The sequence below is a fragment of the Delphinapterus leucas genome, chromosome 1 (genome assembly GCF_059928025.1).
Source record: "Delphinapterus leucas isolate spDelLeu-1000000601 "Yukka" chromosome 1, BTC_Dleu_Yukka2, whole genome shotgun sequence".
Taxonomy (NCBI): Eukaryota; Metazoa; Chordata; class Mammalia; order Artiodactyla; family Monodontidae; genus Delphinapterus; species Delphinapterus leucas.
In genome coordinates, this window is record NC_143129.1 from 112,426,677 (window position 1) to 112,453,123 (window position 26,447).

Here is a 26,447-nt window from a genome sequence, read left to right on the forward strand (position 1 = left end):
TAATTAAAACAACTATAAAAAAATGTATAGAAAGAACAGCACCAGCCAAAAGCTGTCAGGCATAGAACAAAACTAGTTACTTAAACTTCCTGTGTATCTGAATACTCATTTCTATAATTCCATGGAAAAATTACAGAATTATGTGGATAAAACATGTGGGAGGGGAAACATAAAACTAAATAATATGCCTACTAAAATAAACATAAAGAAATTAGAAACAAGGAAATCTGACAATGTAAATAACAGTTGTGTTTAATAGTTATATAGTTAACACAGAAAAGGACTACAGGGGTTTTTTTTTTTGGCATAAGTAGATGGAGTTCTGTTCTATTTGAGATGTAAAATAACATTATCTTCTCACTTTAATAGTTTAGTCAAATAATTATGGGCTATAATTATCTAAGCATAAAGTAATTATAATTTCCTTAGGCAAATACATACTAAAAGTGTTCAAATGAAAATGAGGAACTGTGAGCTTAGGCATCTGGAGATATGGCTTTGTCATCATTTGGGCTAGACTTAGTGTATTAAAATTTAAAATGGTGCCTCAGTATTAAAATTTTAGATACTGCCCATAGTATAGCACTTTAGAAAGAGTATTTCCTGGTAAAAGCTGTCCCATTAAACTTAAATAATTAAAACTTAATTTTTTAATTATTTAAAAGTAACCAAAGGACTCTTTCAACAAAGTAAAAAAGTTTGTATTTAATCTCAACTCAACCAAAAAAAAAAAAATCAGACAAAAAATATGAAAAAAACAGTGTTAAAGGAAAGGGACATCAGGCAATGAAGAACAGTGATCCCTGAGAGAAGAGTCCTAAGATTGCTTACTACCTTGAGAATATCTAGGACACAGCACAGGGAGGGAGAACTCAGGTGGAGCCAAGTGGACTACCTGAGTTAAGGAGACAGAACTGAGAGTATTGAGGCTGAACTGACTGAGGTGGCGAGATTTCACAGGCAGAGTAAAGGAAAAAATACAGCTGTCCAGAGACAGAATCCCTGAGGTGTGCAGAAGGTTCTCCAGACCAAGTATTCAGTCTTGCCCCAGGAGTAGAGAATAGTTACCCTTAGAATAAATGATGCTCTAGCCCCACATAACAAATCTTAAAAGCATTACCCAAAAGATCAAACTGTTTCCAAGTAACCTAACTATGACCCAGAACAAAGCTCAAAAATATTTGTAATATTTGTAGGAATACAAAAATACCCAGCACCTAACAAGCTAAAATTCCAAATGTCTGGCATTTAATCAGAGATTATCAGGTATATTTGTTTTCTATTGCTGCATTACCAATTATCACAAATGTAGTGGCTTAAAACAACACTCATTTATTATCTAACAGTTTTGTAGGCCAGAGTTTGAGTGGGCTGGTCTGCACTCTCTGTCAAAGATCTCATAAGGCTGAAATCATTGTATCTGCCAGGCTAGGCTCTTATCTGGAAGTTCTAAAGAAGAACCTGCTTCTAAGCTCATCCAGGGTATTGGCAGAATCTAGTTTCCTGCAGCTGTAAGAATAGGGATCCTATTTCCTTGCTGGCTGACAGCCAGGGGCTGTTTTCAAGTTCTAGAGCGGACCTGCATCCCTCGTCATGTGACAGCCCCCCCATCTCTATGCCAGCAATGGCACATAAAATCCTTTTTATGATTCATATCTGACTTCCCCTTCTGCCACTGGCCAGAGAAAATTTTCTACTTTTAAGGGGCTCATGTGATTTTATTAAGCCCACCCATGTAACTGTCCTTTACGATAACTCAAAGTCAACTGATTAGTAACCTAAATTACATATGCAAAAATCTCCTTTGCCATGTAATGGAATATTATCACAGAAGTGATACCCCATCATATTCATGGGGGAGGGATTCTGGGGGTCATTCTTAATATTCTGCCTATCACACCAGGGAAGCAAAGAAACAGAAAAGTGGGACCCATTAAAAAAATAAAATCAAATGAAAACCAATACAAAACTGATATAAATGTTAGGATTAGCACACATTCACACAGTTATTATAAATATATTCCATCTGTTCAAAAAGTTGAACAGGGACACTGAAGAAGTCAGAAAAACACAAAACAAATTTCTAGAGATGAAAATAACATTGAGATTTTTTTAAAAAACCCCAAAACTGGATGGGATTGGTGGCACATTACACATTGCAAAAGTAGAGGCTACTGAACTTGAAGCTAGCGCAACAGAAATGATCAAAAATAGAAGACAGAAAGCAAAGACTTGGAGGGCAAAAACAACAACAAAAAACCAGCACATATGTGAGCTGTGAGTTTAACTTCTAGTGGCCTAATCCATGTGTACTTGGAAGTCCCTGATGAAAAGCAAAGAGGATAGGGAACAGAAAATATATTTGAAAAAATAATGACTGAAAAATTGCCTAATGTAGTGAAAACTATAAGCCCAAGAAGTATCCAAGAAGTTCAATGAACACCGAGCAAAAGAAAAATAAGTAAATTACACCAAAGCATAACATAATCAAATTTCTCAAAACAAACAATAAGAGAAAGTATTAAAAGCAGCCAGAAAAAATGACATGTACATATAAGATTAGGACAGCAGCAGATTTCTCATTAGAAACAATGAAAGCAAGACAGAGAAGCAATATCTTTAAAGTACTGAGGAAACAAACCATGAACTTAAAATTCTAAGTCTACTGAAAATTTCTTTCAAAAATGAAGCTTTTTCAAACATAAAAATGGATAAAGAACCCATTATCAGCAAATTACCATGTGATCCATCCACACAATTCCTAAGTATTTATCCCAGTGAAGTGAAATCTATGTTTACACAAAAATTATACAGGGATCTTATTAGCAGCTATATTTGAAAAAAGTACAAAATGGAAACAACCCAAGTATCAATCACAGGTGAATGGATAAACTAGTTATGGTATATTCACACAATTGAATACTACCAATAATAAACAGAAAAGAACTACTGATACATGCAACATAGACAAATATCAAAAGAATTATTCAGAGTGAAATGGCCAGATTCCCACCCCCAACAAAAAAAAGAGTATGCACTGTATGATTCAATTTATATACAGTTCTACAAAGTGAAAACTAATATCTAGTGACAGAAACAGGCCAGTGATTGCCTGGGGACAGGTGTGGGGAAGGAAAGCATGAGAAGAGCAAGAAAAAGAGATTACATAGACGCACATGAGGATACTTTTGGGGATGATGGATATAATTATCGATTGTGGTAACAGTTTCAAGACTTTAAATAGATGACAAAACTTGTCAAATTATACACTTTAAATATGTGCAATAAAACATGTTCTAAAAACTGGATATTGATAATGGTGGCTCAAGTATATGTATTTCCTAAAAATTTAAAACTATACTTAAAATCGGTGAAAATTTATATACTATAGTGTATAAATTATGTCCCAATAAAGATTCTAAACATGAGGGGAAACTTCAATCTTATGTTTGGTTAGGCTATGGAAATCTTATCTTACTGTAAAGTATTAAGGCAGATTAAGTACAACGGAAATCATTTCAATTCTGGTTCCAAAGAAACAACTTGTGTCTGTGTGTTTTATTTGCTTTTTTGTTGTTGTTAAGGTAGCAAACTTAGTTCATTTCCACTGTAAATGCTCAGATGTAAAAGTCATCCTGGGAAAACTGTAAACATCTGGTTACTACTTCAAACCCTGCTAGCTTATAGCTTATTAAAGATTTTAGTAATTTCAATGTATTAGGGGATGACAATGTTCAACACCTGCTTTCATTTAGAATAAAACCTGGAGGGATTTAAGATCTTTATTAAGTATCTAGAAGTTTCTTTCTTTTATGAGGTGACACAATTGCTATTGCATATAACCATACAAGAAGTGGCTTAAAATTACATTTTTTACTTTTATGACCCATAATATGAAATTTTAAAAACAAGCAAATCCAAAAAATAAGTGTTTGTATTCATAAGCAATAGCTAAAATTCCATTAGAACAACTAAATACTTTTATATTTCTTTTAACTTTCTGGAAAAACTGTTTTATATCAATTTTACTAATTCAGTATTTCATCTCGGTACAATTAACTTTTCTTTAATTCTGAGGAATCTTCTTTTATAAAAACTAGTAAATGTCTCAAAATTTGGACTAAAAATTAAATTATACTTTATATCAAAGTAATTTGCAAATTTTAGTATTATAATCATACAACCACGAAAGAAACCAGAGTATAAATGAGATAAACCACAAATAATAGCATACAGTAAAAACTCAGGGCGGTAAATACTCCTACTACTTATCTATGCTAATCCTTTATCATGTCTAATCCTTTATTAATACCACTACTATTTCTCTTCCTAGTTAACTCCATATTTAGTTTAAGGTCTGGTAGATAAAGGAATTTTTTAAAACACCAAAATATCTTAAGAATTATAAGATACTTACTTTTAGACTGGTGATTTACATCACTGTGAGTAAAGTTCATTAAGGGAATGAAGAATAGGGAAAGAGAGAACTAAAAAGAGGTTAAAGAGTTGGGAAGAGCAGCCAACCAGAATAGAAAAGGAAAATAATTTCCAGCCATATTAGCTGATTTTCAAAAATGCGGCTTTATTACTTTTCTAAAAATACTATTTAACAACCATATTTTAACCAATGGATCATTCTGAAATTCTTGAATATTAAAAATATGTTCAGCCCTGAGCCATAAGATGGTGAAACTTAGATGTACAGTCCCTGCCTTATTATCAAATGACATTTACCAAATATCTACTGAGTGTATAAAGTATCTTGTGATAGGGGTTAAGATTACATGTAGGTAGATGACAAGGTCTTCATAGGTCTATATCCCAGTTTTGATTTAAAAAAAAAATAGTAAGAAATGGATAATAAGTCAAAGACATTAAATAGGCACTCTGCACTAACCAGATTAATTGTAATAGAAGATTCATGGTAGGAGTTATAGAAGATGTGGCTGGAAACATAAATGCTTTATTTTATTTACTTATTTTTTTAATTGGAGTACAGTTGATCTAAAATGTTGTGTTAATTTCAGGTGTACAACAAAATGAATCAGCTATACATATACATACATCCACTCTTTTTGGATTCTTTTCCCATATAGGCCATTATAGAGTACCGAGTAGAGTTCCCTGTGCTATACAGTAGGTCCTTATTAGTTATCTATTTTATATATAGTAGTGTGTATATGTCAGTCCCAATCTGCCAATTTATCCCTACTCCCCCTTTCCCCCAGTAACCATAAGTTTATTTTCTATGTCTGTAACTCTATTTCTGTTTGGTAGATAAGTTCATTTGTACCCTTTGTTTAGATTCCTCATATAAGCAATATCATGATATTTGTCTTTCTCTGTCTGATTTACTTCACTCAATATGACAATCTCTAGGTCCATCCATGTCACTGCAAATGGCATTACTTCGTTCTTTTTTATGGCTGAGTAATATTCCACTGTACATATGGACCACATCTTCTTTATCCATTCCTCTGTTGATGGTCATTTAGGTTCCTTCCATGTCCTGGCTATTGTAAATAGTGCTGCAGTGAATATTGTGGTGCATGTATCTTTTGAATTATGGTTTTCTCCAGATATATGCCCAGCAGTGGGATCGCTGGATCATATGGTAGCTCTATTTTCAGTTTTTTAAGGAACCTCCATACTGTTTTCCATAGTGGCTGTACCAGTTTACATTCCCACCAACAATGTAGGAGGGTTCCTTTTTCTCCACACCCTCTCCAGCATTAACTGCTTATGGATTTTTTGGATGATGGCCATTCTGACGAGTGTGAGGTGATACCTCATAAGATAAATGATTTAAATAATAAATATTTAAAATACAATGAAGAATTTAGAACAGAGGTTCCCAAGCTTTCTCGTATCATGATACCCTAATGTCTCAATTTTTTCATTGTGCTTCTAGTCTGAACAATGTACCTAACAGTTCTGTTTCATAAGATGTTGTAACAAATTAATAACTATTTGAAAAATAATACACGTAATTTGAAAGAAAAAAGTAATCTTATTTCATTCTTAAATAACCATGATCACTTCCCAATGAGATGTGTGTATCTATTGGGCACTGTGTAACTTATCAAACTTTGGGATTAGATTTGAAAGTGCCACCCTTATCTCCTATTCCACATTGATTTCCCATAGTATTTATCATTATAGCAGTGAAGGAAAAACCAGGAACACCCAGCTTCATCAATATGTGACAAAATCAGAAGGCATGTCATTCGACCTAATGCTGAAACTCCAACTACCTTGAAGCCAGAAGATTAATGGTGATGGTAGGAAGTGAAGTAATACTGCGTTTCCCTCAAAAACTTAAAATATCCTGCTGTACCCTCGTGAATTCATTTTGGCATCCCAGGGTACCTCAGATTTAGGAACTCAATTTGGTAACTGCAGATTTAAACTGATCTTAATAGTGGCAACAGCATTGTTCAACTGTAAATTTCTCCTTCAAGGTTGAATGTAAAAGTCTGCCATAATATAAAGCTGATTAATGATACCCAAAAGTACGAAAATGTGATAGTATGCTATGCAATTCTGAAGAACACTTTCATATCCTCAAAATATTTAATGACAATTGTTTTTAAGGTAAAGCCCTCTCTGACATTCATATTGATAAGATAATTTAAGGATTCCTGGAGAAGAGGGAGGCCTGTGTATCAAAAATATGCCACATTCACATGGGCCATAAAAACCTTTGTAGGTAATGGTAAGAAAATGGTAGAGTTGCAAACTCCAAAGGCAGTTTTTCCACAGAAACACAGGAAAACAAACAAATAAAACCGGGAAACTACTTATAATCAACTTTAACAAAAATCTGGGAAACAAAGGTTTACTGCAACCAAACAAATGCTTGATCAAAAAATGCAATGAATACTTGGTAGGAGAGCTCTCTGGCATTTTAATTTATCTTTGCTTCATCCCTCCTCCCCCCTGCCCCTAATGGTTTGGTGATAGTCCTGAAGATAGCAGGCTGCAATCCTGGTACAGGGTCCCAGTGCCAGAGGGAGCAGAGAAGACTTCATACTCAAAGAACTGTGGATGCCTGCTCTGACCTCTCTGAAGGCTCCCTGAAGGACTAACAGAAAGGGTTTACCTTCTTTTCACCTAAGAAATCTCTCAGGACAGAGAAATAGTTAAGTGGAGGGCACTTAAAGGCAAATGAAACAACCACTGAAGCCAGGAGTAAAGGATATCGTTGTCTATATTGTTTAATAGACATCCTAGAGTCTTGGCGAAAAGCTAGGGAGTAAACTGTTTTAAGGAATAAGAGCTTTGCAATGTTTCCACGTGTTACTGGAAAACCAGAAGGCTAGATGCAAAAGGAGACATCCTCAGAAGAGATTTGAAAAGGTCCTAAGCTCTCACATCTGGCAGATCTTCAAGCTCTGTGCAAGCAAAGGCAGAGTTACAAAATGCCTGGGTGAATGTTGAAGGTATGCCTTGGCACACAAACACAGAATTCAGCTGCAAACATGGCAAATTTTCTTTCTGCTTGCAGGCATTTGGAAGTCCTAGCCACAGCAATCAGAGAAGAAAAAGAAATAAAAGGAATACATATTGGAAAAGAAGTAAAACTGTGACTGTTTGCAGATAACATGATACTATACATAGAAAATCCTAAAGATGCCACCAGAAAACTAGAGCTAATCCATGAATTTGATAAAGCTGCAGGATACAAAATTAAGGCAAGAAATCTCTTGCATTCCTATACGTTAACAATGAAAGATCAAAAAGAGAAATTATGGAAACAATCCCATTTACCATCACAACAAAAATAATAAAATACCTAGGAATAAACCTACCTAAGGAGGCAAAAGACCTGTACTCGGAAAACTATAAAACACTGATGAAAGAAATTAAAGATGATACAAATAGATGGAGAGATATACCATGTTTTTGGATTGGAAGAATCAATACTGTGAAAATTATTACACTACCCAGAGCAATCTACAGATTCAATGCAATCCCTATCAAATTACCAAGGGCATTTTCCCCAGAACTAGAACAAACAATTTTACAATTTGTATGGAAACACAAAAGACCCCGAATAGCCAAAGCAATCTTGAGAAAGAAAAACGGAGCTGGAGGAATCAGGCTCCCTGACTTCAGCCTATGCTACAAGTATAGTAATCAAGACAGTATGGTACTGGTACAGAAACAGAAATATAGATCAATGGTACAGGATAGAAAATCCAGAGATAAACCCACACACCCATGGTCACCTAATCTATGACAAAGGAGGCAAGACTATACAATGGAGAAAAGACAGTCTCTTCAATAAGTGGTGTTGGGGAAACTGGATAGCTACATGTAAAAGAATGAAATTAGAACACTACCTAACACCATACACAAAAATAAACTCAAAATGGATTAAAGACCTAAATGTAAGGCTGGAAACTATAAAACTCTTAGAGGAAAACACAGGAAAAACACTCTTTGAAGTGTTTTGAGGTGTTTGAAACACTCAAATCACAGCAAGATCTTTTTTGACCCACCTCCTAGAGTAATGAAAATAAAAATAAACAAATGAGACTTAATTAAACTTAAAAGCTTTTGCACAGCAAAGGAAACCATAAACAAGATGAAAAGACAACCCTCAGAATGGGAGAAAATATTTGCAAATGAAGCAACTGACAAAGGATTAATCTCCAAAATATACAAACAGCTCGTGCAGCTCAATATCAAGAAAAACAAGCAACGCAATCAAAAAATGGGCAGAAGACCTAAATAGACATTTCTCCAAAGAAAACATACAGATGGCCAAGAGGCACATGAATAGATAGATGCTCAACATCACTAATTATTAGAGAAATGCAAGTCAAAACTACAATAAGGTATCACCTCACATTGGTCAGAATGGCCATCACCAAAAAATCTACAAACAATAAATGCTGGAGAGGGTGCGGAGAAAAGGGAACCCTCTTGCATTATTGGCGGGAATGTAAATTGATACAGCCACTATGGAGAACAGCATGGAGGTCCCTTAAAGAACTACAAATAGAACTACCATATGACCCAGCAACCCCACTACTGGGCATATACCCTGAGAAAACCACAATTCAGAAAGACACATGTACCCCAATGTTCACTGCAGCACTATTTACAATAGCCAGGACACAGAAACAACCTAAGTGCCCATCAACAGATGAATGGATAAAGATGTGGTACATATATACAATGGAATATTACTCAGCCATCAAAAGGAACCAAATTGGGTCATTTGTAGAGATGTGGATGGACCCAGAGTCTGTCATACAGAGTAAAGTCAGTCGGAAAGAGAAAAACAAATATCGTATATTAATGCATATATGTGGAACATAGAAAAATGGTACAGATGAATATTTCTGCAAGGTAGAAATAGAGATGCAGACATAGAGAATGGACGTGTGGACACAGAGGGGGAAGGGGAAGGTGGGATGAATTGGGAGATGAGGTTTGACATAAATACACTACCATGTGTAAAATAGATAGCTAGTGGGGACCTGCAGTATAGCACAGGAAGCTCAGTTCGGTGCTCTGTGATGACCTAGATGGGTGGGATGGGGGGGAGGGGGGAAGGGAGGTCCAAGAGTGAGTGGAAATATGTATACATATAGCTGATTCACTTTGTTTTACAGCAGAAACTAACACAACATTGTAAAGCAATTATACTCCAATTAAAGAAAAAAAAAAAGTCTGTCAAAACACTAGTTGACCACTAACTTAATGGAGACTTCAGTGACCACACATGACAAAAAATACAGTCTTTAGCCAATAAAGTCACTAAACAACTACACCCTGTTTCAAACAGCAATAAGAAATTATAGAAAAGGGGAGTATCTTCCAGTTACACATTATAATACTCACCATATCCAGCTTTCAATAAAAAATTATGAGGCAAGCACAGAAATAAGAGAGTATGGCCAATTCACAAGAAAAGCAGAAATTCACAGAAACCATCCTGCAGGAAGACATTGGATTTACTAGACAAAGACTCTATACCCACTGTCTTACATATGGTCAAAGCTTATATGTGGTCAAAGACCTAAAAGAAACCAAAAGGAAAAAGAGAGAATGGTATTTCAACAAATAGGGAATATTAATAAAGATAGAGAATTTATAAATAAGAACCAAATAGAAATCCTGGAGTTGAAAAGTATGCTAACTGGAATTTTAAAAGTTTACTAGAGATGTTCAACAGCAGATTTGAGCATCCAGAAGAATAAGAAAACTTAAAGATAGTTGAATTGAAGTATCCAGTCTTAGGAACAGAAAGAAAAAAAAATGAAGAAAATTCAACGTAATTCTATGTTACTTCAATAATTGGGGAATGAGGGACATTACATGAAGGGAAACATTGATAGGAACTACAGCTGACTTCTCATAATATTGGGTTGGCCAAAAAGTGCCTTCGGTTTTTAAATAAAAATAAAAGACGCATTTCACACTTTCACCAAGAACTTTACTGAACAACATATTCACCCTTTTGTTCCACTACCTTCTGCCATTTTTCAGGCAACTTCATAATTCCATCTTCCCAAAATGTTTTATCTTTTTGAGCAAAGAACTGTTCCAGGTACCTTTTACAGTCTTCCAGGGAACTGAAATTTTTTTCCATTAAGAGAATTTTGTGAAGACCTAAATAAATGGAAATATGAAGGTGCAACATCTGGTGAATATGGCAAATGAATCAGAACTTCCCAGCCAAGCTGTAACAGTTTCTGCCTGGTCATCAAAGAAACATGCGGTCTTGCATTATCCTGATGGAAGATTATGGTGTTTTCTGTTGACTAATTCTGGACACTTTCCATCAAGTGCTGCTTTCAGTTGGTCTAACTTGGGCAGTACTTGCTGGAATTAATCGTTTAGTTTTCTGGAAGGAGCTCATAATAGAGGACTCCCTTCTAATCCTACCATATATACAACATCACCTTCTTTGGATGAAGACTAGCCTTTGGTGTGGTTGGTAGTGGTTCATTTTGCTTGACCCACGATCTCTTCTGTTCCACATTATTGTACATATCCACTCTTCATCGCCCATCACAATTTGTTTTAAACATGGAACACTTTCATTATGTTTAAGTAGAGAATTGCAGGCAGAAATATGGTCAAGAAGGGTTTTTTTGTTTAACTTATGTGGAACCCAAACATCAAAGCAATTCACATAACCAAGCTGGTGCAAATGATTGTCAACACTTTATTTGGTTACTTTGAGTATGTTGGGTATCTCCCATGTGGTATAACGTTGATTCTTCTCAATTAATGTCTCGATTTGATTGCTATCAACTTCAACTGGTCTACCTGACCATGGAGCATCATCCAGTGAGAAATCTCCAGCATGAAATTTTGCAGACCACTTTTAACATGTTTCATTAGTCACAGCACGTTCTCCATACACTGCACTGGCATTTCAGTTGCGTTTTAACCTTTCTTGAAATAATAAAGGATAATATGCCAAAAATGTTGTTTTTTTCTTCCATCTTCAATATTAAAATGGCTACACAAAAATTCACCAATTTTGATAAGTCGTTTTTAAAATGCAGGCTGATATAACAGCTGCACATACAATCTAACAAAATTGTTTTGAATGAAGTTAATGACAACTAAGTGCTACTAGAGCCATCTTATGGAAAAAAACAAACAAAACTTTTGGCCAGCCCAATACAAAGAGGAAAGCTAGAAGACAATGAAATCACATTTTTAAAGAGCTGAAAGGAAAAAAACACCTATAAAGGTTTTATACCGACAATATTCTTTAAAAATGAAGATGAAATAAACAAGAAAAAAGTGGAAAAATTAGACTCTACCACATCTTCACTACAATAAATGCTAAAAGAAACGGCTAAGGGCTAAAGGAAAATTCTAACAGGAAATCTCAAGTACAACAAGAATAAGTGAAGAATAACAGTAAGGATAAATGAGCCATTAGATATAAAGAACAATGTTTTGTTTTGTTTTTGAAAAAATACTTTGTAATGAAGTAAATTAGAGTTGACCCTTGAACAATGTGGGGGTTAGGGGAACTGACCCTTCTTGCAGTCGAAAATCCACATGTAACTTAACAGTAGGTTCTCCATATCTGTAATCCCACACTCACAGATTCAATTAACCACGGGTCATGTATATCCTTAAAGTTCTTAGCTCTTTAAGTAAAAACAACACTAGAAGATGTACAGTGGAACCTTGAACAACATGGGTTTGAACTGTGCAGGTCCACTTATACGTGAATTTTTTTTCACTACATACATAACTACAGTACTGTATGATCCACAGCTGGTTGAGTCCAGACATGGAGGGCTGACTGTGAAGTTATATACAGATTTGTGACTGCACAGAAGGTTGGTGCTCCTAACCCCAGTGTTGTTCAAGGGTCAGCTGCAGATTAAGGCACAGGTAGAAGTAAAATATATTACAATGAGGATAAACAGGGTGAAGTGGAAGAATTTACAAATATTTCTCCATAAAATTTTTAAACAGATTTGGAAGTAAGAGAGTACACTGTGATCACAGACTGTAATAAGTTCAATATGCATACTTGAATCTCTAAAGTAAGCAATAAACTCACCACACACATGCACAGGCGTAATTAAAACACTGCTATGGGACATGAAAAGGAATAATGGAACTATTTGCTTCAAAAACAACTACAAAGAGAAGGAAAGGATGAACAGAGAAAAAAGAGTAAATGCAATTCAAACATCAAGATTGTAGAGTTAAATAAATATCAAAAATAATATTAAAAGGACAGTTTATAAAGGGTACATGGAAACTTTTGAGGGTTGATATGACAAAAGTTATCAAATTGTACATATCAGATACGTGCAGTTTATGTATACAAATAAAGCTGTTAAAAAATATAAGACTAACAACTTCAATTAGATTTTCAGGTTAGATAAAAAGAGACATCTATATGATGTACATAAAATATATCACTTTAAGTGGAAAAGAACAAACAGGTTGAAAATAAAAGGATGGAAAACTTCATTAGGTTAACCTTAGGCATAAAAAGGATAGTATGGCTCTACTAATATCAGACAAAGTAAACTATAAGTCTATTTTCAGAGATAACAGGAAATATTTATAATGATAAAAGAGTAAGTTGATCAGTAAGACATAAAACTAAATGTGTATGCTACTAATTAAAAACAAGACAAAGCAAAGCAAACAGAAGGTAAAACTCAATAGACTTAAAAATGATTTGCAATCGACCTAACCAATTTGATACCTGGCTTAATATGTTAAGAGACTTTATGAGAACTTCTCTTTGAGCTCTACTAAAGCTAGGTTTTGGGAGAGATCTTGGTGTTCATGTTTATGAACAGGCTCATGGGAGGTTGCTGGTGGGAGGACTCCCTGAGTTCTGCTGCTTGTCTCTGCTTCATAATATTTGATATTCATGAAAGCTGATGCTTGTTTCTGTGTTTACATCTGTCTCTGAGCCCCCCTCAAAATGTCTGTACATCAATAAACATTTGTTCTACACAAACAAATAAACAAAAAAACCCAGAGACTAGGCAATTTCTGGGATACCATAAAGACTACAAAAATACACATTATGGGGATCTCAGAAGGAGAGAAGAGGGAAAATGGCAGAAAGAATATGTGAAGAAATGATGGCAGAAAACTTCCCAAATTTGATTAATGACATGAATCTGCACATCAAGAAGCTCAAAGAATCCAAGTAAAAAAACTCAAAAGAAATTACCATTCTGAGATGCATTATAATCAAATTGTGAAAACCAAAGACAAAAGGGAATATTGAAAGCAGCAAGAGAGAAGCAACTCGTCACTTAGAAAGAATCCTCAATAAGTTTAAAAGTTGATTCTTCATCAGACAGCATAAAGGCCTGGAGGGACTGGGAGGAAATTTTTAGAATGCTGAAAGAAAAAAGCTTGTCAACGAATTCTATATATGCAAAACTACCTTCAAAAATGAAGAAAATAAGCGATTCCCAAATAAGCAAAAGTTAAGGGAGCTTATCACTAGTAGACCTTCCTAGAAGAAATGCTAAAACAAGTCATCCAGATTGAAATGACAGGACATTAGACAGTAACTTGAAATCACAGAAAAAATAACACCAGTAAAACTAACTATATAGGTAAATTAAAAAGCCAGTATTACTATATTTTCAATTTGTAACTTTGTTTCCTGTATGACTTAAAATACAAATGCATACAACAATGATTATAATCTAATATATAATAATACAATATAAAGGGCACACAATGTATAAAGACATAATCTGTGTCAACAAAAATATAACGATGGGGAGGCACAGCTGTATAGGAGCAGAGCTTTTGTAGGCTACTGTGATAAATTTAGGTTGTTAACTGTAACCATTAGAGTAACCACTAAGAAAGTAATTTAAAAATACACAGAAAAGGGGGAAGAAGTCAAGATGGCATTGTGCGAAGACACAGAGTTAGCGTCTTCCCACAACTAGGGTGCCTGCCAGTCGCTGGTGGCGGACTCTGACCCCCAAGGACATGGGAGGAGCCCCAGAGTGAACCGGTAGGACGTAGGGGGACCAAGGGGAGAGAAGTGGAGGCCAGACAAGATCAGCCCTCCTGAGGCCGGGGAGATCAGGAGAGGCAGGCCGGTTCCCCCACCTCCAAAGCCCCATACAGGCAACGTGGGTCCTGCGGGCATAGGAAGGAGGCTGGGGAGATTAGGAGAGGCAGGTGGGAGGGGCACCCTGGGAGGAGTGGGTGAGGGGAGGAGGGCGATTGCCCTGCCCACTGGGGCCCAGGGAGCCTGCTGAGCTCCCAGGCCAATCCCCTGCCCTCAAAGCCCCCTCCAGGTTGCCTGGGTCCTTGGGGGTATAGGAAGGAGGCCAAGGGGAGAAAAGGAAAGGAAGGCAGGAAGTGCCCTTTGGGAGGAGCGGGAGAAGAGGGAGGGCAATTGGCCAGCCCACTCAGGTTTGGGGAGCCTGCTGAACTCCCAGGCCAATCACCTGCCCTCCAGGGCCCCTCCAGGCTATGTGGGTCCTTGGGGGCATAGGAGGGAGGATGCGGTGATCAGGAGAGGCAAGCAGGAGGGGCCCTCCCAGACCCCAGACTGAAGGAGCAGGAGAGGAGAGGGCATTTGTCCTGCCCACTCGAGCAGGAAGCCTGTTGGGCTCCCAGGTGAGGTTCCCTGACCTCTGAGGCCAGGGGTGGGGGACATACCTGGGCCCCTTCTGTTCCTTGAGCCTAAGCTCCACCCCCCACAGCCCCCAGGGCCTTTTCTAGCCCTTTGGGTCCTGAGCATTGGCCCCACCCACTGCCCAAACCTCACCCTTGCCTAGGCCCCACTCTCCACAGCCAAGGCCTCCCACGCCCCCCACCCCTTTTTTCATTTCTTTTCCCTCCTCCTCTTTTTTATGATTGTGGTACTGATGTACCTTCTGGGTGTTGATTCATCTATATTTTTATTTTTACATTCTTTCTAATAACATACCTGTTAGTTTCATAGTCTAATTTTATTTTTTACTTTGTTACTTTTTTTTTTTTTGCCACCCCACACAGCTTGCAGGATCTTGATTTGCGAGCCCAGGGTCGAATGGAAGTTCCTGCAGTGGGAGCTCTGAGTCCAAACCACTGGACTAACAGAGAACCTCAGACACCAGGGCATATTCATCAGAGTGAGGTCTCATAGAGATCCTCATCTCAACACCAAGACCCGGCTCTACCCAATAGCCTACTCCAGCGTTGGAAGCCTCAGGACAAATAACCAGTAAGACAGGAACACAATCCCACTAATAATAATAAAAAAATGAGATGCCAAAAAAATATGTCACAAATGAAGGAGTAAGGTAAAAACCTACAAGACCAAATAAATTAAGAGAAAATAAGCAACCTACCCGAAAAAGAATTCAGAGTAATGATAGTAAAGATGATCCAGAATCTTAGAAATAGAATGGAGGCATGGATTGAGAAACTACAAGAAATGTTTAACAAAGATCTAGAAGAACTAAACAACAAACACACAGAGATGAATAACACAATAACTGAAATGAAAAATACATTAGAAGGAATCAGTAACAGAATAACGGAGGCAGAAGAACAAATAAGTGAGATGGAAGACAAAACAGTTGAAATAACTACCAAGGAGCAGAATAAAGAAAAAGAAATGAAAAGGCTTGAAGACAGTATCAGAGACCTCTGGGACAACATTAAATGCACCAACATTCGAATTATAGGGGTCCCAGAAGAAGAAAAGAAAAAGAAAGGGTCTGAGAAAATATTTGAAGAGATTATAGTGGAAAACTTCCCTAACATGGGAAAGGAAATAGTCACCCAAGTCCAGGAAGCACAGAGAGTCCCATACAAGATAAACCCTAGGAAAAACACACCAAGACACATATTAATCAAACTAACAAAAATTAAATTCAAAGAAAAAATATTAAAAGCAGCAAGGGAAGAAAAACAAATAACATATACAAGGAATCCCCAAAAGGTTATCAGCTGATTTTTCAGTGGAAACTCTGCAGGCCAGAAGGGACGGGCATGATACACTTAAAGTGATGAAAGAGAAAAAACCTACAACCAAGATTACTCTACCCAGCAAGGATCTCATTCAGATTCGATGGAGAAGTCAAAAGCTTTTGAGAGAAAAAAAAAAGCTAAGAGAATTCAGCACCAGCAAACCAGCTTTACAACAAATGCTAAAGAAACTTCTCTAGGTGGGAAACACAAGAGAAGAAAAAGACCCACAAGAACAAACCCAAAACAATTAAGAAAACGGTAATAGGAACACACATATCGATAATAATCTTGAATGTAAATGGATTAAATGCCCCAACCAAAAGACACAGACTGGGTGAATAGATACAAAAACAAGACCCATATATATGTTGTCTACAAGAGACCCACTTCAGACCTAGGGATTCATACAGACTAAAAGTGAAGGGATGGAAAAAGATATTCCATACAAATGGAAATCAAAAGCAAGCTGGAGTAGCAATACTCATATTAGATAAAATAGACTTTAAGATAAAGACTGTTACAAGAGAAAAGGAAGGACACTACATAAAGATCAAAGGATAAATCCAAGAAGAAGATATAAAAATTATAAATGTTTATGCACCCAACATAGGAGCACCTCAATACATAAGGCAAATGCTAACAACCATGAAAGGAGAAGTCGACAGTAACACAATAACAGCAGGGTACTTTAACACCCCACTTACACCAATGGACAGATCATCCAAACAGAAAATAAATAAGGAAACACAAGCTTTAAATGACACAATAGACCAGGTGGATCTAATTGATATTTATAGAACATTCCACCCAAAAGTGGCAGAATACACTTTCTTCTCCAGTGAACATGGAACATTTTCCAGGACAGATCACATCTTGGGTCACAAATCAAGCCTCGGAAAATTTAAGAAAATTGAAATCATATCAAGCATCTTTTCTGACCACAGCACTATGAGACTGGAAATCAATTACAGGAAAAAAACCCTGTAAAAAACACAAATATATGGAGGCTAAACAGTGCGCTACTAAATAACCAAGAGATCACCAAAGAAATCAAAGAATAAATTTAAAAATGCATAGAAACAAATGACAGTGAAAACATGATGACCCAAAACTTATGGGACACAGCAAAAGCAGTTAGTTCTAAGAGGGAAGTTTATATAGCAATTTGATCTCACCTCAGTAAACAAGAAAAATCTCAAACAATCTAACCCTACACTTAAAACAACTAGAGAAAGAAGAACAAAGAAAACCCAAAGTCAGTAGAAGGAACGAAATCATAAAGATCAGAGCAGAAATAAATGAAATAGAAACGAATAAAACAATAGCAAAAATCAATAAAGCTAAAAGCTGGTTCTTTGAGAAGATAAACAAAATTGATAAACCCTTAGCCAGACTCATGAAGAAAAAGAGAGGACACAAACCAATAAAATTAGAAATGAAAAAGGAGAAATCACAACTGATACCACAGAAATACAAAGGATTATAAGAGACTACTACAAACAACTATATGCCAATAAAATAGACAACCACGAAGAAATGGACAAATTCTTAGGAATGTACAATTTTCCACGACTGAACCAGGAAGAATTAGAAAATATAAACAGACCTATCACAAGTAATGAAATTGAAACCGTAATTAAAAATCTTCCAGCAAACAACAGTCCAGGACCAGATGGCTTCACAGGTGAATTCTATCAAATATTTAGAGAACAGCTAACACTGATCCTTCTCAAACTCTTCCAAAATATTGCAGAGGAAGGAACACGCCCAAATTCATTCTACAAAGCCACCATCACCCTGATACTAAAACCAGAAAAAGACATCACAAAAAAATAAAATTATAGACCAATATCACTGATGATCATAATACTAGCAAACAGAAATCCTTAACACTAAGACAACTTGACTATGCTGATTCTTTTTTTTTTTTTTTTTTAATAAAAATGTTAACTGGAATTCCCACCACATACTCCTATCCAGTGGAAAGAAAATTCCAGACCTGCAGAAGCCTGGATGGGAGTAATTTGATGATAAGTACTCTTGATAAAAAGTTAAGTACAGGTTTCTATACATCCCAACTCTTTTATTTGCAAACGAAATAACAATGTTGACCACATATATTTTTTACTGCCCCTTAAAAAAAAAAAAAAAGAATCCAACAGCACATTAAAAGGATCATACACCATGATCAAGTGGGATTTATCCCAGGGATGCAAGGATTCTTCAATATATGCAAATCAATCAATGTTATAAACCACACTAACAAATTAAGGAATAAAAAACATATGATCATCTCAATGGATGCACAAAAAGCTTTTGACAAAATTCAACACTCATTTATGATAAAAACTCTCCAGAAAATGGGCATTGGGGGAATGTACCTCAACAAAATAAAGGTCATATATGACAAACCCACAGCAAGCATCATTCTCAATGGTGAAAAACTGAAAGCATTTCCACTAGGATCAGGAACAAGACAAGGATGTCCACTCTCACCACTCTTATTCAGCATAATTTTGGAAGTCCTAGCCACAGCAATCAGAGAAGAAAAAGAAATAAAAGGAACACAAATTGGAAAAGAAGAAGTAAAACTGTCACCATTTGCCGATGACATGATACTATACATAGAAGATCCTAAAGATGCCACCAGAAAACTACTAGAACTAATCAATGAATTTGGTAAGGTTGCAGAACACAAAATTAATGCACAGAAATCTCTGGCATTCCTATACACCAGCAATGAAAAATCAGAAAGAGAAATTAAAGAAACACTTCCATTTACCACTGAAACAAAATGAATGAAATGCCTAGGAATAAACCTGCCTAGGGAGGAGAAAGACTTGTACTCAGAAAACTATAAAACACTGATGAAAGAAATCAAAGATGACACAAACAGATGGAGAAATATATCATGTTCTTGGACTGGAAAAATCAATACTGTGAAAATGACTATACTGCCCAAAGCAATCTACAGATTTGATACAATCCCTAGCAAACTACCAAGGGCATTCTTCACAGAATTAGAACAAAAAATCTTACAATTCGTATGGAAACACAAAAGACCCTGAATAGCCAAAGCAATCTTGAGAAAGAAAAACGGAGCTGGAGGAATCAGGCTCCCTGACTTCAAACTATAGCACAAAGCTATAGTAACCAAGGCACTATGGTACTGGCACAAAAACAGAAATATAGGTCAATGGTAGAATAGAATGCCCAGAGATAAACCCACGTACATATGGGCACCTAATTTATGACAAAGGAGGCAAGAACATACAATGGAAAAAAGACAGCCTCTTCAATAAGTGGTGCTGGGAAAACTGGACAGCTACATGTAAAAGAATGAAATTAGAGCACTCCCTAACACCATACGCAAAAATAAACTCAAAGTGGATTAAAGACTTAAATGTAAGACCAGACACTATAAAACTTTCAGAGGAAAACATGGGAAAAAACACTCTGACATAAACCACAGCAAGATCTTTTTTGACCCACCTCCTAGAGAAACAGAAATAAAAACAAAAATAAACAAATGGGACTTAAAAGCTTTTGCAAAGCAAAGGAAACCATAAATAAGACAAAAAGACAACCTTCAGAATGGGAGAAATATTTGCAAATGAAACAACAGACAAAGGATTAATCTCCAAAATATACAAACAGCTAATGGAGCTCAATATCAAAAAAACAAACAATCCAATTAAAAAATGGACAGAAGAGCTAAATACATATTTCACCAAGGAAGACATACAGATGGCCAAGAGGCACATGAAAAGATGCTCAACACCACTAATTATTAGAGAAATGAAAATCAAAACTACAATGAGGTGTCACCAACCACCAGTAAGAATGGCCATTATCAAAAAAGCTAGAAGCGGGCTTCCCTGGTGGCACAGTGGTTGAGAGTCCGCCTGCCGACGCAGGGGACATGGGTTCATGCCCTGGTCTGGGAAGATCCCACATGCCGCGGAGCGGCTAGGCCTGTGAGCCATGGCCACTGAGCCTGCATGTCCAGAGCCTGTGATCCGCAATGGGAGAGGACACAACAGTGAGAGGCCCGTGTACCGCAAAAAAAACAAAACAAAACAAAACAAACAAAAAGCTAGAAGCAATAAATGCTGGAAAGGGTGTGGTGAAAAGAGAACCCTTCTGCACTGTTGGTAAGAATGTAAATTGATACAGCCACTATGAGGAACAGTATGGAGGTTCCTTAAGAAACTAAAAATAGAAGTACCATATGACACAGCAATCCCACTACTGGACATATACCCTGAGAAAACCATAATTCAAAAAGAGACATATACCACAATGTTCACTGCAGCACTATTTACAACAGCCAAGACATGGAACCAACCTAAATGTCTATCAACAGATGAATGGATAAAGAAGATCGGGCACATATATATAATGGAGTATTACTCAGCCATAAAAAGAAACAAAATTGAGTTATATGTAGTGAGGTGGATGGACCTAGAGTCTGTCATACAGAGTGAAATAAGTCAGAAAGAGAAAAACAAATAACATATGCTAATGCATATCTATGGAATCTAAAAAGAAAAAAAAATGGTACTGATGAATCTAGTTGCAGGGCAAGAAAAAAGAGGTAGACATAGAGAATGGACTTGATGACATAGGGTGGGAGGGCAAAGCTGGGATGAAGTGAGAGTAGCATCAACATGTATACACTACCGGATGTAAAACAGTTGGCTGGTGGGAAGCAGCAGCATAGCACAGGGAGATCGACTCAGTGGTTTGCAATAACCTAGACGGGTGGAATAGGGAGGATGGGAGGGAGGCTCAAGAGGGAGGGGATATGGGGACACATGTATGCATGTGGATGATTCACTTTGTTGTGCAAAAGAAACTAACACGGTATTGTGAAGCAATTATACTCCAATAAAGATTTGAAAAAAAAAAATACACACACACACAGAAAAGGAAACAAGGAGAGAATAAAAAAGGTAAACTAGAAAAATTCAATCAAACACAAAAGAAAGCAAAAGAATTCAGGAAAAAAAAGATTAAGACTTACAGAAAACAATTAGCAAAACGGCCGATGTAAGCTTCTTTGTTCTATAATAATGAATTTGGCTGGTTTATTTCCCTGGTTCTTAAGAGGGAGCTTTAAACCCTTGCAATTTCCCTAGTAATAGCAGCATCTTTCTTATTCACGGTGGACTCCTCAGACCACATGTGGGTTTATGCTAACAAAGTGACTCTCGGTAGGCCCATACACAGTTCCAGAATGGGCGCTGGTTATACCATAAAGACCAACTACATAGTTAGAGGGCTCATGCTTTGAGCCACATATCAACCTGACCTTTGGTCTTTCAGAAAAAGGTTGGGGGCTGGAGATTGACTTCAATCAAAGTGGCCAATGATTCAATCACTCCTATGTAATAAAGCCACAAAAAAATTCTGAATACTCACAGCTAAAGTAAGACTCCTGGCTGGGGACACAAATTGATGTTCTGAGAGGGTGCTGCATGCTGAAAGCAAGGAAACTTTAGGTACCCTGCCAGATCTCTCCTTAAGTGTCTCTTCTTTGGTCCTAATTTGTAGCCTTTACAAGAAAACTGTAACTGTAAATACAGAGCTTTCTTGAGTTCTGTGAGTTGTTCTATGGAATTACTGAGCATGAGGTGGTAGTAGGAACCCCTGAGTTTGCAGCCAGTTGGTCAGAAGTGTGAGTGTTTGGGGAAACTCCAACCTGGCAGCTTGTGTCTGAAATGAGGACAGTCTTGTGGGGGACTGTGCCATTAACCTATGAAATTTGACCTAACTCTGGGGAGTCAGCGTCAGAATTGCATTACACTTTATCAGTAATTATCTTAAACACATATGGATTAAACTGCTCAAATTAAAGGCAGAGAATGGCAGAATGGATTAAAATACATAAATAAACCCAAACTATGATCCAATTATATGCTGTCCAAAAGAGGCTCATTTTAGATCCAAAGACACAATCAACTGAATGAGAATGAATAGAAAAAGATATTCATGTAAACAGTAACCAAAAAAGAGCTGGAGTGGGTACTCTAACGTCAGACAAAATACTTTAAATCCAAAATTGTTACAGGAGAAAAAGGATATTATATTTTGATAAAATAGTCAATACATTTAGAAGATATAAAAATTATAAACATATATGCACTTAACAGAGCCTGAAAATATATGAAACTAAAATTTACATAGCTGAAAGGAGAAATAGGAAAGTCTACAAAAATAGTTGGAAACTTCGCTACCTCACTGTCAATAACGGACCTAGTAGGATGGCAATAATAAAAAAAAAGGGGGAAAATAACAAGTGTTGTTGAGGATGTGGAGAAATTGGAACCCCTGTCAATGTGAAATGATGCAGCCCCCATGGACAACAGTTTGATGGTCCCTCAAAAACATAAACATAAAATTACCATATGACCTAGTAATTATACATCTAGGTATATTCCCTAAATAACTGAAAACAGGTGTTCAAACAAAAACCTGCACACAAATATTCATAGAAACACTATTCACAGTAGTCAGAAGGTAGAAACGACCCAAATGTCCATCAAACAGATAAATAAAACCAGATATATACCTGTAAAACAGAATATTACTTAGCCATAAAAAGGAATGAAATATTGATACATGTTACAAGAAGAAAGAACCTTGAACAGTACAGAAAGTGAAAGAAGTCAGACAGAGAAAGCCACAAATTATATAACTCCATTTATAGGAAACATCTATAATAGACAAATCTATAGAAACAGAAAGCCAATAGTGATTGCTAGGGGTTGAAGGGAAAGGAGGAATCGGGAATGACTACTTAATGGGTACTGAGTTTCCTTCTGGGGTGATGAAAATACCCTGGAACTAGAAACTGGTTATAGTTATACAGCAGCGTGGATATACTAAATGCCTATGAGTTGTGTATTTTAAAATGGTTAAAATAATAAATTTTGTTATGCGTATCTTACCACAATATTTAAAAATTCTGTAAACACATTTTTATTCATTTATTAAACCAGAACCAGATGTAGATTAAAAATGCACGAAAAATAAAAAAAAAATCAGGATGATATATGCTACGTACCTGTTAGTGCTGCTGGTTTGGATAGGGTACTGTATTGGTTTTGTGTAGATATCATACTTTGACGTGGACTTAGTGTTGGTGATGCAACAAGTGAAAGCTCCTCAATAATAATACTGCTTTTGGGATGATTTTTGGGAAGTTCATTTAATCTTTGCTCTAATGAATACTTCAAAAGGTCCAACTTCTGACTTGATTCATTAAATCTTGCTTGAGCCTTAAACAGGGAAAAGACAATGGTGTCATTTAAATAGTTATATTCTTTGACTAACATATTTATTAAGTTAAAATTTTTATTTAAAATTACTTCTGAAAGTGCTTTTCTGTCTGTTACTTTTCCTGAGCCAAGTAATTTCATTACATTCTTTGCACCTTCTGCTACTGCAAACTCTATCCTAAAATGATGCCTTAATTCTTCCATCCGAAGTTCAAGAGGACTTATGACAGGTTTGGCTAGAGGGGGACAAAAAAAAAACAAACTTAATTGAACCATTTGTTTGACTTTCTAATACGTAGGGATTAAAACTCAAGAAAAAGAAATAAATTCTTAAAACATTAAAAGTTAGTTCTTAAAAGTCAATAAACACTGAAGTAATACTTAATAGACACAACGTTAAAATACAGTCTTTCATCTTAGCCATCAAAACTCAAAGATAAAAACTCAAGATAAAAAAACAGAATGCCTCCTCCTCCTTAATTTTGAACCACCATTTCTTTCCTTAAAATTTATTTAGCACTATACATGCCCATAATAATAAGAATGACAATTTATCTCTGTTCCATCACCATTATCAAAAGCCAATTCATTGGTCTGGACTGCCTGAAGAATCTGCATTCGTATCACTTCTATTTTTGTCTTGCTGTCTTGGAGCAGCTGTTGAGCTGTGCCATGGAGTTTCCGATCCTATTAAGAATAAGTTTGAAAAGGTAAGCAGCTACAGAGACAAATAAACCATTTTTATAACTTCTAATTAAGATCAAATGACATCAGCAAGTGAAAAACAAGGGTCAAAAGAATACTGTGAGCACTATAATATATATACTTGGGGTAGATACATTTATTTTGAAAGGCATCAAACTGATAGGGTGAAAAATAAGAAAAACAACTCCATTAGTTAAAAGTTAGGGAGTAAGTTATAGTGAATAAACTTCTATCATGTCTAAAGACTTCAAGAAAGGTCCCGATATAAGTGAAATAATGTTACTGTCCTACCTCCCAGTTTAGTTCCAGTAATACTGAATCACAAAAAACTTACCATTTGATGACCCAACCCAAAGATGTCCATGTGGCAATCCCCAGAACCTTGTGAATGTTACTTTACATGTGAAAGGGAAATTAAGATAGCAGATGGAACTGAGGTTGTTAATCACCCAACCTCAAAATACAGAGGTTATCCTGGATTATCCAGATGGACCCAATGTAATCATAAGGGTCCTTAAATGTAGAAGAGGAAGGCAGAAGAGGAGGTCACATGAGAAGAACCGGAGCCACTGTTTCTGGCTTCAAAGACAGAGGAAGAGGGCCACGAGCTAAGGAATATGGGCAGCCTCTAGAAGATGGAAAGGGTAAGGAAACAAATTTTCTCCTATGTCCTCCAGAATGTGAAGTCCATTTTGGACTTCTCAATTATGAAACTGTAATGTAATAAATTTGTGTCGTTTTAAGCCACTAAATTTGTGATAATTTGATACAGCAACCACAGAAAACTAACAGAATTTTTTTCAAACGTTTCATGAGAAAAGTAACAGAAGTTAATGCCATCTCCTACTTAGTTATATTAGTTGTCAAAGTCTAGTAGGCTTCAATCCACAAAAAAGAAATGATAAAACTAAGCATCAAGTTAGGAAGCACTTATTCACAAGAAAGACCATTTTTGCATATTATTTAAGCATCTCTACTTTTATCACTGAGGCAGTCAGTATTAATCTGGAAATAAAAGAGCATACAATCAACCTATATTCTCCAGAAGACTCAAAACTACTAGCTAAGAGACAAGCATCAGATGTGCATCATATCAATAAATCAAACACACACAGTACATCATGACACTGAATTAAGGGGAGGATGGAGATACTTGTGATGGGAGAGGCAATATATACGAGGAAAAAAAAGTGAGCTGAAATATATCACATTAAACACCAATACAACACATTCAAAAAGTGAGCTGATATATATCACATTAAACATCAATGTAACTAGTTAAACACGTTGTATACAGTGGAGGAAAAAGCAATTAGCAAACTTATGAATTTTTCTTTCATTTCTCTCCTGTTCCCATGGTCACTCATTTAGGAGAGAGCTTCTGGTCAGATTTTGTTCTTTATTAAATAAAATATTTGGATTTCACATTGAGTTGAGCTTAAATAGTTTACTAAGTCCCTTAAATATTCATTTACAACATGAAGCACACACACACACACACTATACTTTTTTAAAATTATGCTTTACCATTAAGAACATTAGCTTGAATCTGGTGTTTGTCTATGACTCATTAGATATGCTTTTATGAATATACCTATTAACCTTCCAAATTTAAAATAAAAATACTTTTTAATTCCTCTTGTTATCCAGTATTAGGAACATCAAACTGAAGATATGAAATAACTTTTCTATTTCTCTGAGACCAGATTAGAGTAAGAGAAAAAGTTAGTATTTCAAAACTCCTAATTTAATGGGACAAATAGGTTTCTTGAAGAAACTATGTAAGCAGGGATACCATTCTCTAAAATACAGAGCTTCTGTAAGCATTAGATAAAACTAAAATTATATTGCCTAGCATATTATTGGCATTAAAATGTTCTCTTTTAGAGGAATAAAAATAATGATTAATTATAGGATCTCAATGAAGTTCTAATGTAAAAGTATAAATATTTATATATGCTTTTCAATTAAGCTACTCCTTTTATTATTTTATCACTATGCGAA

The 26,447-nt window shown here is 36.1% G+C and overlaps 1 protein-coding gene across 5 annotated transcripts in view; it reads right to left on the minus strand.

Annotated features, from left to right (window-relative positions):
* PKN2 (protein kinase N2) overlaps window positions 1–26,447 on the minus strand; it is a 169,441-nt gene that overhangs the window by 82,013 nt on the left and 60,981 nt on the right. For all 5 annotated transcript variants that reach the window (XM_089919913.1, XM_089919907.1, XM_089919912.1 and 2 more), the window contains 3 exons: window positions 24,308–24,425; window positions 23,829–23,974; window positions 23,525–23,738 (listed from right to left, as the gene is read on the minus strand). In XM_089919913.1, the coding sequence (XP_089776039.1) occupies window positions 23,525–23,738; window positions 23,829–23,974; window positions 24,308–24,425 (478 nt within the window). The remainder of the gene's footprint in view (window positions 1–23,524; window positions 23,739–23,828; window positions 23,975–24,307; window positions 24,426–26,447) is intronic.